Source organism: Nicotiana attenuata, chromosome 9 (genome assembly GCF_001879085.1).
Source record: "Nicotiana attenuata strain UT chromosome 9, NIATTr2, whole genome shotgun sequence".
NCBI lineage: Eukaryota > Viridiplantae > Streptophyta > Magnoliopsida > Solanales > Solanaceae > Nicotiana > Nicotiana attenuata.
The window spans coordinates 6,246,294-6,257,549 of NC_031997.1; the positions used below are offsets into that span (position 1 = coordinate 6,246,294).

At 37.8% G+C, this 11,256-nt stretch overlaps 2 protein-coding genes across 2 annotated transcripts; one reads left to right on the forward strand and one right to left on the reverse strand.

Moving 5' to 3' along the window:
• LOC109232014 (eukaryotic translation initiation factor 2 subunit gamma-like) lies at nt 1,467–10,510 on the reverse strand. Its single transcript, XM_019397642.1, has 9 exons — nt 10,405–10,510; nt 6,298–6,446; nt 6,070–6,131; nt 4,502–4,614; nt 4,323–4,425; nt 3,162–3,389; nt 2,850–3,068; nt 2,392–2,652; nt 1,467–2,159 (listed from the first exon to the last, which is right to left on the reverse strand). The coding sequence occupies exons 2-9, from the start codon at nt 6,401–6,403 to the stop codon at nt 1,857–1,859; spliced, it is 1,395 nt and encodes a 464-aa protein (XP_019253187.1). The 5' UTR covers nt 6,404–6,446; nt 10,405–10,510; the 3' UTR covers nt 1,467–1,856.
• Nucleotides 7,454–8,051, forward strand: LOC109232500. Its single transcript, XM_019398269.1, has 2 exons — nt 7,454–7,734; nt 7,817–8,051. The coding sequence occupies exons 1-2, from the start codon at nt 7,454–7,456 to the stop codon at nt 8,049–8,051; spliced, it is 516 nt and encodes a 171-aa protein (XP_019253814.1).

Sequence of the window (11,256 nt, forward strand, 5' to 3'; positions counted from 1 at the left end):
ACCTAAGAATCAGAAAATCTTGGCAAGAAAAAGTGTAAAAACAACGGCGTAATGAGAATCAGTAAAGAAACAATCACTATTATCTTTAGCCCCACGGTGTGCGCCAAACTGTTTACCTCGAAAATACGAGTAACAATTCAATTTGATCTGTGGTTTTAAAGATACGTGATTAGATTCAATACCAATTAATAATCAAGAAATATGAAGTAGAAATGAAAGAAATAAGTGAATCAAACCAATATAACATAGCAGCAGTGACCTCGAGCTTAGTGACCTCGAGGTGGGTTTAGATCAGTAAGAATAATTAAGCAAGAAAAGTAAAGTAGAGCTAGAGGGCAATTTTGATGAATAGTAGGCAAAAAGTAGAGAGTATATTCTTTTCTCAATGATTAGATAGATGTTACAATGATTGGGGTCCCCTTTTTATAATAGGGGAACCCTGAATGAGGTATCATTCTATTTATAGTAAAGAATATTCTTAATACAGCTGTCTAACCGCCTAGTACGGAATCGTACAATCCGATCCCGGGATTTGCGCCATGATCTTGGGGACGTGGCAGGAATCTAGCTCATTCTGTTACAAATCCTCAACGGTACAATTTCGGGATCGAGCATACTCGGCCTCGGTGTACATCGTGCTTCAATTTTCGGGCATTGCACTCTGTCCTCGAGCTCGGATCTGGTCCCTCGAGCTCGAACTCGACCTTGCCTGAACTCGGGCTCAAGAGGACCCCTCGAGCCGGGGGCATACAATTCCGATCGTATACACTGTTAATTAAAATGAAAAAAAAAAGATAAGAAGAAATGAATAAAGTGTTAAAAAACCTAATCTTGCTATGACCGAGAGTGTTGATCCATACATAACTATGGAGACCATCCGTAGAATCATCCCCATTCTATCTGACAGGATATCTGAGAGAATTTCATTCACAAAATCACCTGAAAATTTTTCAAGACTATAATCTCCGAAAGCACAAGAATACAGTAATTGTGCACACCTTTTACTTTTTTGTAAATTTAAGTTGATGGAAACTGAAATTATTTCCCAATTATATAGCAGCTTGGAGCAACTTAAACCAGCTTCCAGCACCGAACGCGCGCGCGCACACCCCCCCCCCCCCCCTCCCTCTCTTCTCCCAAAACAGAGTCCAAATGATCCACGACCAGTCTTAGTTCCGACATCAGTACAATTTAAAAGACATCCCGAAATCAATTTTTTCCGTTTTTATAGTGGGGGTCTAAAATATTCTGCAATCGTCCACTTGCATACCGACCAATTATACTAAGCAGCACCACCACCACCACCATCGACACTCTTAAAGTTCAAAAATAATTTCAAATTAGCCATAACTTTAGGACATTTTATGATAAGGCTAATGATCGACCGTGTCATGGACAATTTGCTGTTACTCAATAACTTAGGTACTTTGTAGACGAAGAAGACATATAAAGTGTACTATAATCAATGGCACAAACCAAAATTGCCTATGCAAGTCTCTGCATTTGGTGGCAGACATGCAAAAAAACTTTAGTCCAAAAACTTGAAGAGACAATACAAGTTGGTTCAAAATCTGCCGCAAGCTCAGTATCTCCAATAGAACTCATTTTACTATCAACCCGACCTAATGAATTACAAGGTACAACCACTCGAACAAGGCATGGAAAAAGAGGGGGAAAGAAACGTCATCAGTAGGAAATGTAAAATATCGCAGATTATAAAGTATCGAAAATTCCAAATAATGTTTTCTCCTCCACCTGGCAAAGATTGTTCCCTGCCTTCCCACATCTAATACCGTCTTATGTTGTTTCACTACTTTATCTGTCCTTTTAGTAATTGATTGTGTAATCCGACTCACTTAGACGGGGCACGGTGGAACGTCAAGAGTAATACCAGCTTGGATTTGGCCCCAACCAATAAGACGCCAGTGCTTTTCAATTCTCCGGCTAAGAGCAATTTTTTCACCTTTGCTTGTACACACTGGGGACGTCAACTGCAGTTTCGCGAACACATTTTTAACAGCAACCACTCGAGCCCCAGTTGACATAGAACCTATATTTAACATAAGGATTTCTCCCTTTGCCAACTTGGAAACTTTACCCTGTCTTTCCGAGTCCTTTGTCCTCACACCCAAAAGACGGCGGAGCAAAAAGAAATTCACCTGCAATACAAAGGAGTAACGCCAGATTCAATTAAGGACATGCAAGTGCGTGGCCTTAAACAATTAATTGGAGCTAACAAGCAAGCCTAATTAACTATAGTTAATTCAAAAACAATAAATTAGAAAAAGGATATGATAATTCTTTAGAACAAATAACCGTTACAAACTTGTATACAAAGGCAAGTTTTAGTTATTCCATAGGCTTCTGAAGTGTTTGGAATGAGCCATTTACCTCTAGTTCGACAAAAACTTCAGGAAGTGACCCAACCTCCCCAAGAACCTGACCCACCAATCGATCAGCACGTGTCAGCGTCGGATCCATGGTTGTTCCAACTCCAATTAGGCCTCCAGGTACAGCAAATTGTAGTTCATTTTGCTCGGCAAACAATGACACGATTCTTGAATATATGGGGGTACATTTAATGTTGCCACTCTCATCCTTGACAACAATACCTGGACGAACCTCGATCAATTGATTTACCTTCAACACACCCTGCACAACGAATTCAACTACTGACTCAAATATGTAAACCCTGCAACAAGATTTTCTTCATGTCCAGGTCAAAACAAGCACCGAACTACAGTAAAATGATGAAAACAACGGTCTGTGGGTGGAACACAAAGTTCTTATGGCAAAAGAGATACTGGAAGTTGTAGCAAACAGCTAGCTCAAGGAAACAAGAAACATACCTTTAAAATACTGCCACCAGCAACGCCACCTCTGATATCATCAACTTCAAAACCAGGTTTATTAACATCAAACGACCGAATAACAATCATATTTGGTGGTGAAGTGAAATCCCTCACAGGAATGGGAATCTTTTTCACAATATATTCAGCAACAACATCAATATTATACTTCAGTTGAGCAGAGATTGGTACAACTGGGGCACCATCTGCTACAGTTCCCTGAAAATGGTGTTGAAGTACAGTATCATGATATAGCTTCACATATCAAGCATAGAGACAGTGCAAGGCTAACCAATACCATATACCACTAACCTGAATAAATTTCTGAATAGCTTCATGCTGATTGATGGCAACATTTTCCTGAACAAGATCAACTTTATTTTGAAGAATTATTATATGTTGGAGGCGCATAATTTCAACAGCAGCTAAATGTTCAGAAGTCTGAGGTTGGGGACAGCTCTCATTGGCTGCAATTAGAAGTAACGCTCCATCCATAATGGCAGCTCCATTAAGCATGGTAGCCATGAGAATATCATGACCCTGCATAATAAAACATAGTATAAATGCATACTCGCTAAAAAATATTAAATGGCTTATAGACAATTAAATTTATCATACGGCGATCTAAAGAATTGACATGATAACAAATGTAGGGAAAATTTATACGCCTTCAAATTTTCAATCAATAAATCTTTTGATGTACTAAAAATGTCCACTCACAAATGAACAGTGAAGACACAGCAGAAGTGGATGAAAATATACAACTACCAAAGGAAGATAACTATAGATCGAAAAGTTGCAAGATACAGCATGAGATGGCAGAGGAGATGCTTAACCATCTTCACTATGATTACTTTAATGCAGCCAATGGTAATGTGCAACAAAAATATGGATTCCCTTCTATGAATTTGCCTTTTATTTAATGATATGAAAGCAAGTCATTGGCCTAAATCCTTATGCTTAAAGAGGATAGTACCTAAACATAGGCAAGTGAGGACAAACTCAACTTCATGTTGACAAATCGCACAGGCTCAGTGCTCAAAATCTAAAGCCATCAAATAGACGCAGAGATTTTCAGTCAAAGGGACAATACAATAAGCACCTTAGAAACTTGAAGGTTTCAAGATGCTAAGATGGGCTTCACCAATAATTCTTTAAATAAAATCAGCCAAGTAAAAACTTGCTCCCTAAAATAGGAAGAATTGCAAGTCAGATCAAATAGGAACTTGAGCTCTCACTGCATGAAAAATAAGCTTTGGCAGCACAGCTGAAGCTCCCTATAAACAAAGCAGTAATGATCCACCGAAAGACTTTTTTGATACTTCCATTTTGGTTTTATTCTAGAATCGCGATAGCTAAGATATTCTGTGGTATATTCATCTCAAACGCAATTATAAAACAAATGTTTATCACCTTGTAGATTAACTTAATACGAGCAAGATTGAATAGCAGATTGGCAAGTTAGATACTTACAGGACAATCAACAAAGGACACATGTCTCAGCAATTTCATCCTGCAGGTCTCAAAACCAGGGACATCACACATTGGACTGTCTTCTTTTCCACTTCCATATGCCCTGAAAAGATATCTGTTAACTCACAACAAACCAGATGAAGCAGAAGAACAATTTTCCCGAAAATTCAAGAGCTTACTTGTAGCACATGGGTCTAGGACAGCGCTCATCTTCACATTTGTATATCTTCGCATTAGCATACCCAAGCTTAATTGTAATGTTACGCTCTAGCTCATTCTTAAAACGAACAGTCTGCAGAATTTAGGGGAATAATTAATTGTTATTTTCAAGTAAAATAGAATCTGAACCTGTGCAAAGGCTTTTTTATAATGAAAAGGCAGGAAAATTATTCATGAGTACGATGAAAGTAGAAAGAGAGTGCAAAAGAGAAGACTTCTTCCTTCTAGATACTGAAGGAATGCAATAGACCCAACAGTGAAACTATATGATATAATCATTTTCCTACAACACATAAGAAGACTCTTCAAACATCTAGTTTTATATAAGAGATGTGCTCAATTTTCCAGAAAAGCATCTATCATTTCTCTCAAACCGGATGTTCAAGAAAATGCAGCTAGGCACTATCCCAGTAGAGACTGCTTCCCATATCTGATGACTGAGTATACCGACTTTTTAAGGCCTGTTTAATGCTTCCTGTCATGACCCATTGTTCAAGAAACATAGACCATATCTGCCTGGTGAAATTACATTGCAGTAGCGGTGATCTACTGGCACGTAAACTTCTACTCATAAAAAGCATCTACTGTAAAATAAGCTCCTGAATAAGGCAAGCACCATGAGTTGCATTCTCAAGTAAAACAGACAACTCTTGGAGGAACAATACTCATCCAGATTACATATGGCCAGTTTTCAGACCTTCACAAGATAGGAGTAAGATCTGCGTACACACTACTCTTCCCAAACCCACTTATGGGATTACACTGGATATGTTGTTGTCTTCAGCAACAAATTAATAACATGCCTTGACAGAAAATTATTTGCTTTTCCATAGCAAAGAATCAACCACCCAAATGCAACATGCTCTTAGCTTTTCAAATATGTTTAAAACATTATTCTATTTATAAAAATTGTTGTTATTACCCTCTATGCATACATATGGTACTACTAAGAATGCAAGTTGTACGAGGAAGATTAGATAGAACTAAGGACTTGAAGATCATCATGTCAAACCAATCACTAGGATGAACAAGCCACAAACACAAGAACATCATCAAGGATCTCAAAAGTTGATTCCTCTAGCCTAATTTTCCATTACTAAAAGAGGATCCATCTCATTGCAGGAATTTAAGCTATATGGTATACTTTAACCATGCTAAATGCAGAAAGAGCACATTGAGTTTATTTCTTCACAATGACAGAGACAAAGATAAAAGGAAAACAGAAGAAATTGAGAAAACCCTACTAATGCAATGTCTTACCAGAATTTGATGAATTACATAAATGTAGAAAAAGAAACAGTATTAACTTGGCAATCAACAATTCAACATCAATCAGTTATACTCATAATGGGTTATCTACAATTAAGAGGTGCTATCACATTTTTATTAAATCGACATATGATTTGTATTCAACTAAGAAGCTGATGAAAAGGGACAAGCTCACATCCAACAGGAGTCTTATGAACTAAAGGGAAAAACCTTCTATGCTTAAATTAAACGCCATTAAAACTCTGAAACAAAGATATACCTGCACACCAGATATAGCTTTTACAACTGTTGACTTTCCATGAGCCACATGGCCAATGGTACCTAGCAAAAGGAATTAAATTCAACACCAACTCCAATAACGTATAAAAGTGTGTCCAGAAAAAGATAGTTAAAAAGGACAACAATCAGAATACCACTGCACTCCAATTCCAATATACAGAATAAGGGAATGCAAAGCAGATAAAATGTTCAACAATCATTAGTTTACCTATGTTTATGGTAGCCTGACGAGAAATCACTTCAGGTGAAAGTGGATGCAGCTGTGCTACATCCAACTTGCTTAGGTCCTGCTCCATCAGTCCTTTTCTAGACATTTTGGATGCTCCTTGCTAATTCAGAGATCAGTAATTTTTGAGTCTGGAATTTGGAGCAGAGATAAAGAAGGTCATCCACATAATTGCAGGTGACTTAAGAGAGAAAATCAAGCAGTCTAGTAACAAACTCAAAGCATAAAATCACATGTAAGTGACCTTAATCAAGAATATTTGTTTTGTTAGACAAAGAAGAATATTATTCCTTTATATTCCTCAAAGCTCTTACAGAAAGTTTTGTTTCTCCCTTATATGGTAGAAAGGGTAGCACCCAAGGGTCAGGCCTAGTGGTCAATGAAATGGGTCGGTAACCGTGAGGTCATAAGTTCAAATCCTAGCGAGGCAAAAACATTAGGCGGCTTCTTCCTATTTGTCCAAGCCTTGATAGACAGAGTTACCTGGTACCTGTGTTGGTGAGAGTAGCAGGTACCTTATAGAATTAGTCGATGTGCATGCGCAAGCTGACTCGGACACAATGGTTAAAAAAAATAGTAGAACCTTATCAACAAAAGAGTGATCTCCAAACGACACACTCCAGCTGGAGAGCAATCAATCAATAAACATCCCGAACATCTCAAAGCAGTAATAGGAGGAACTCTAAGATTCAACAGAGCTTAGTTGCAAGTTTTGGCAAACATGACCAATTAATAGGTGATGGCATGCCAGTGGGACACAAAGACATGCTAGAATTGCAAAGTGCAATATACTAAGGAAGGTTTTTTCTTTCTTTCAAACTAAATTAGAGAACAAAGAAACCACTCAAAAACAAAAGTTAGAAAAGAGTGTTAATAAGAACCAGTACTAGACCCCCCACCCACCCACCCACACTCTCTCTCCTTTCTTTTTGTGCTTCCACCGGGAATAGAAGCAAGCGTACCAAATCGCAAAACTCTTTCTATTATACAATGCAATATTGCAAACAAAAGAAAAACCAAGTGTAAATTGAAAGACTTCAGACCTATTAGCTTGATAGGGAGTTTCTACAAAATTATATCAAAGATTTTGGTAGAAAGACTCAAAAAAGTCATTGGAAAATTGGCGGGCACTCAACAGATGGCCTTTATCAAAGGAAGGCAAATCATGGATGCTGTTCTGATTGCAAATGAGTGTGTTGATGATAGAATGAAGAGCAAAGAACCAGGCATTTTGTGTAAGCTAGACATAGAAAAGGCTTATGACCATGTGAACTGGGAGTTTCTGCTGGGAATCCTACTGAAGAAGGGCTTTGCTGAGAGATGGATCAAGTGGATCAAGGTCTGCATAAGCACTGTCAAATTTTCAATTCTGATAAATGGATCACTTGTGGGATTTTTTTCTTCTCAGAGAGGCTTGAGGCAGGGGACCCTATATCCCCTTTTTATTCATTTTGGCAATGGAAGGTTTAAACAGTCTGTTTAAATCTGCTAAAGCCAACAGTTGGATTAAGGGATTCAGGGTGAATTCAAGAATCCTAGAGTCAATGGAAGTATCCCACCTGCAATATGCAGATGATACATTGGTGTTTTGTGATGCTGATAGAGATCAGGTTCTTCTCTTAAGAGTGATATTCACCCTGTCTGAAGCTATTTCTGGATTACATATTAACTGGAATAAGAGCTTTATCTATCCAGTTAATGTAGTAATGGAGATTAATAGCTTGGTGAATATTTGAGGGAAAGTAGGATCACTGCCAACAGTTTACCTGGGAATGCCCCTTGGAGCAAAAAGCAAATCTAAAGGGATTTGGAATGGTGTAGTTGAGAAGTGTGAAAAGAAGTTAGTCAGCTGGAAAAGCCAGTATTTATCTTTGGGAGGGAGACTTACACTAATCAACAGTGTACTGGATGCTATGTCAACCTATATGATGTCCCTTTTTCCTATGCCTGTAAGTGTAGCAAAAAGACTTGATGCACTGAGGAGTGAGGAGAAACTTCCTATGGCAAGGAGCCAGTGAGAAGAGCAAGATTCACCTAGTCAGATGGGATGTTCTCACAACAAGCAAAAAAGAAGGGGGTATGGGGATCAGGAACTTGAAGACTCAAAATCAAAGTTTGATGATGAAGTGGCTATGGAGGTTTACCACCTCAGAACTATCCTTGTGGAAAAATGTGATTGAGGAAAGGTATGGGAAGGAAGGCAGCTGGACAACCAAACCTGTGAACACTCCTTATGGGGTTAGTCTGTGGAGATCTATTAGAAATCAATGGCCAAAATTCTGTAATAAGTCTAGTCTTAAAGTTGGCAATGGTATGAAGATTTCTTTCTGGGAAGACAAATGGCTTGGACAAAGAACCCTGAAGCAGTTATTCCCAGACATCTACAATCTCAACCAACAACAAGTTTCATATGTAGGAGAATTGTGGACAGGCCAAGGGTGGAATCTCACTTTCAGAAGACTCCTAAATGATTGGGAAGTTCAAAGGGTGACAGAATTTTATAACACTTTAGAACAATTTAAAGGGACCTCTTAACATTGAGGATAGGGTGCTTTGGCAAGGGGGAAAAGAGGGCAAGTATTCTGTAAGTTCTGCCTACAAGATTTTCAACCAGTCTAACAACCAGAATGATCAGTGGCCATGGAAGATGATATGGAAAGTAAGAATTCCTTACAAAGTTGCTTGTTTTACTTGGTTATTAGCAAGAGAGGCAGTCCTGACACAAGATAATCTCACCAAGAGAGGTTATCAGCTGGGATCCAGATGTCACCTGCGTGAAGCTCAGGAGGAGACAGTCAACCATCTTTTTTTGCACTGCAGTGTCACTGATCAACTGTGGAAGATCTTCATCAACCTGAGGGGGATCCGATGGGTTATGCCAAGAAGAATCAAGGAAGTCCTAAGCAGTTGGAAAAGAGATGGGGAACAATCCAGCCAGAAGGAGAGATGGAAGATTGTCCCGGCTTGTATATGGTGGACAATATGGAAAGAAAAGAATCAGAGATGTTTTGAGGATAACCATAGTTCAATACAAAAGCTGAAGATGAGCTGTTTAATGCTCTTTTATTTTTGGTGTAAACAGGAATATCTAGAAGAGAGTGAGTTAATTTTTGATGTTTTAGATCAGTTGTGAGTATTATAGAACCTTAGGCCTCTCTTCTGGTTTCCCCTTTGTAATTATCAGAAGGTTACACTCTTAATGTAACCATTGTCATATTCAATACAAACATATTACCTTTTCAAAAAAAAAAAAAACCAAGTGTACCAAATCGCAACTCTTTCTATTACTCAATGCAATATTGCAAACAAAAGAAAAACCATTCGCATTTCCAAACACACAATTGTACTTTCTAATGGGAATGCATTGCCATTCGAGAAATTTTTTTATGACAGAGAAATCCGTCGGGGGCCAACCGTTAGGACCAACCACAGCCTTCAAAACTGGTGATAATGGGCCCGCCCCTCTATTCTTCTTCAGTTAAACAGTAGGCTTAGTTCGCATTGCCCCAGGTTCGGACCTATGACCTAAGTCGCAAGTTCTTCAACCTTTGGCACCTGAACTAAGCCCTGGGGCACATTGCCGTTAACAGATCAAAACAACTATTACTGATTCATCTGTTTGACCTCTTTTGCTTCCTATTTCACATCCATTTACAAGAAAAAGTGGAACTCCTTTTGCTTTCCAATTAGCATAGCAAGCCAAAGACAAAGAACTCACAAAGAAATCAATTAAAATAAATGTTTCGAACTTCCAATATACAAACTTAACTGATCCCAATAAGCGAGATAGCTTAAGCTTTAGATTATTACCAATGCAAACACTCCTAAAACCCTAATCTCAAAAATCTCACTTTACCATGATACATTATCTCCCACAAACTAATCATTTTCGACGACTCATAAAGAAATAAGAGCTAGAAAATCAAAATAACATTAATATATGCATCTCAGATATTTGCACTTGTCAATGAATAAAAAAATATTGCAGTGGTAAGAAATAAAATAAAATAAAATTGAATTTCTTGCAAATGAAATCAAAGAAAGAAAAGACCAGTTCCGCCGTATCCGGCGGAAGAACGATGGACTCACCAGAGTGGAGTGATAAGGTGTACGGCAGCCGTCGGAGTGCAAATGCGCTTGAGAGAAAGAGAGAGAGAGAGAGCTAACGCGAGAAGTGTGATTTTAGCTGATGATATTTACGTTTGAGACCACCAACTTCTTACTAATTAAATTACAGGAAGACCCCCTACTTTCTAATTTTCGTAGTATTACACTTTTACTACCTTGCTCGATTATCAGACTATTAGTTATACAGAGATTATAATACAAAAATTATATTTATCAAGTGTTTGGTTTATTGTATAAGAAGTTAGATACACAGTGTATAACTTATATTTGTATTTGGTTTAAAATTGTATAAGTATTTCGAAAAATTTGAGAGATCCATAAGGATAGTTTTGACATTTTAATTACTTTCATGTATAACTTATCACGGTCGGGGGCGGAGGCAGAATGCGTGATGTGGGTTCGGCCGAACCCATAGCTTTTGTTCAAATCATGTATTTGTCTTAAGAAATCCATTGAATATGTTCAACTTATTAATTTAGAACCTAGTAACTTAAAAGTATTACAATTCCGAACCCATAAGGTTCAAATCCCGGCTCCGCATCTGATCACGGTATTGTTATACCATATTGGTCTTGGTATAAAATAGTACATCTATTGGTGTATTAGTTATACTAAGATTAGCTATACATAATTTTAAAGAAAAATCAAATATTGAATAACTTAAAATCAAATAATATATGATGATTATTTCAATAACCCATCAAATCAAATGAGCACTGAGTGGTAAAATAATCTATGTATATCGACTTACTTTACTTATTGAGTTATAAGCTTTCACAAATATTTGACCGATGTAATTTGAAAACTTTATAT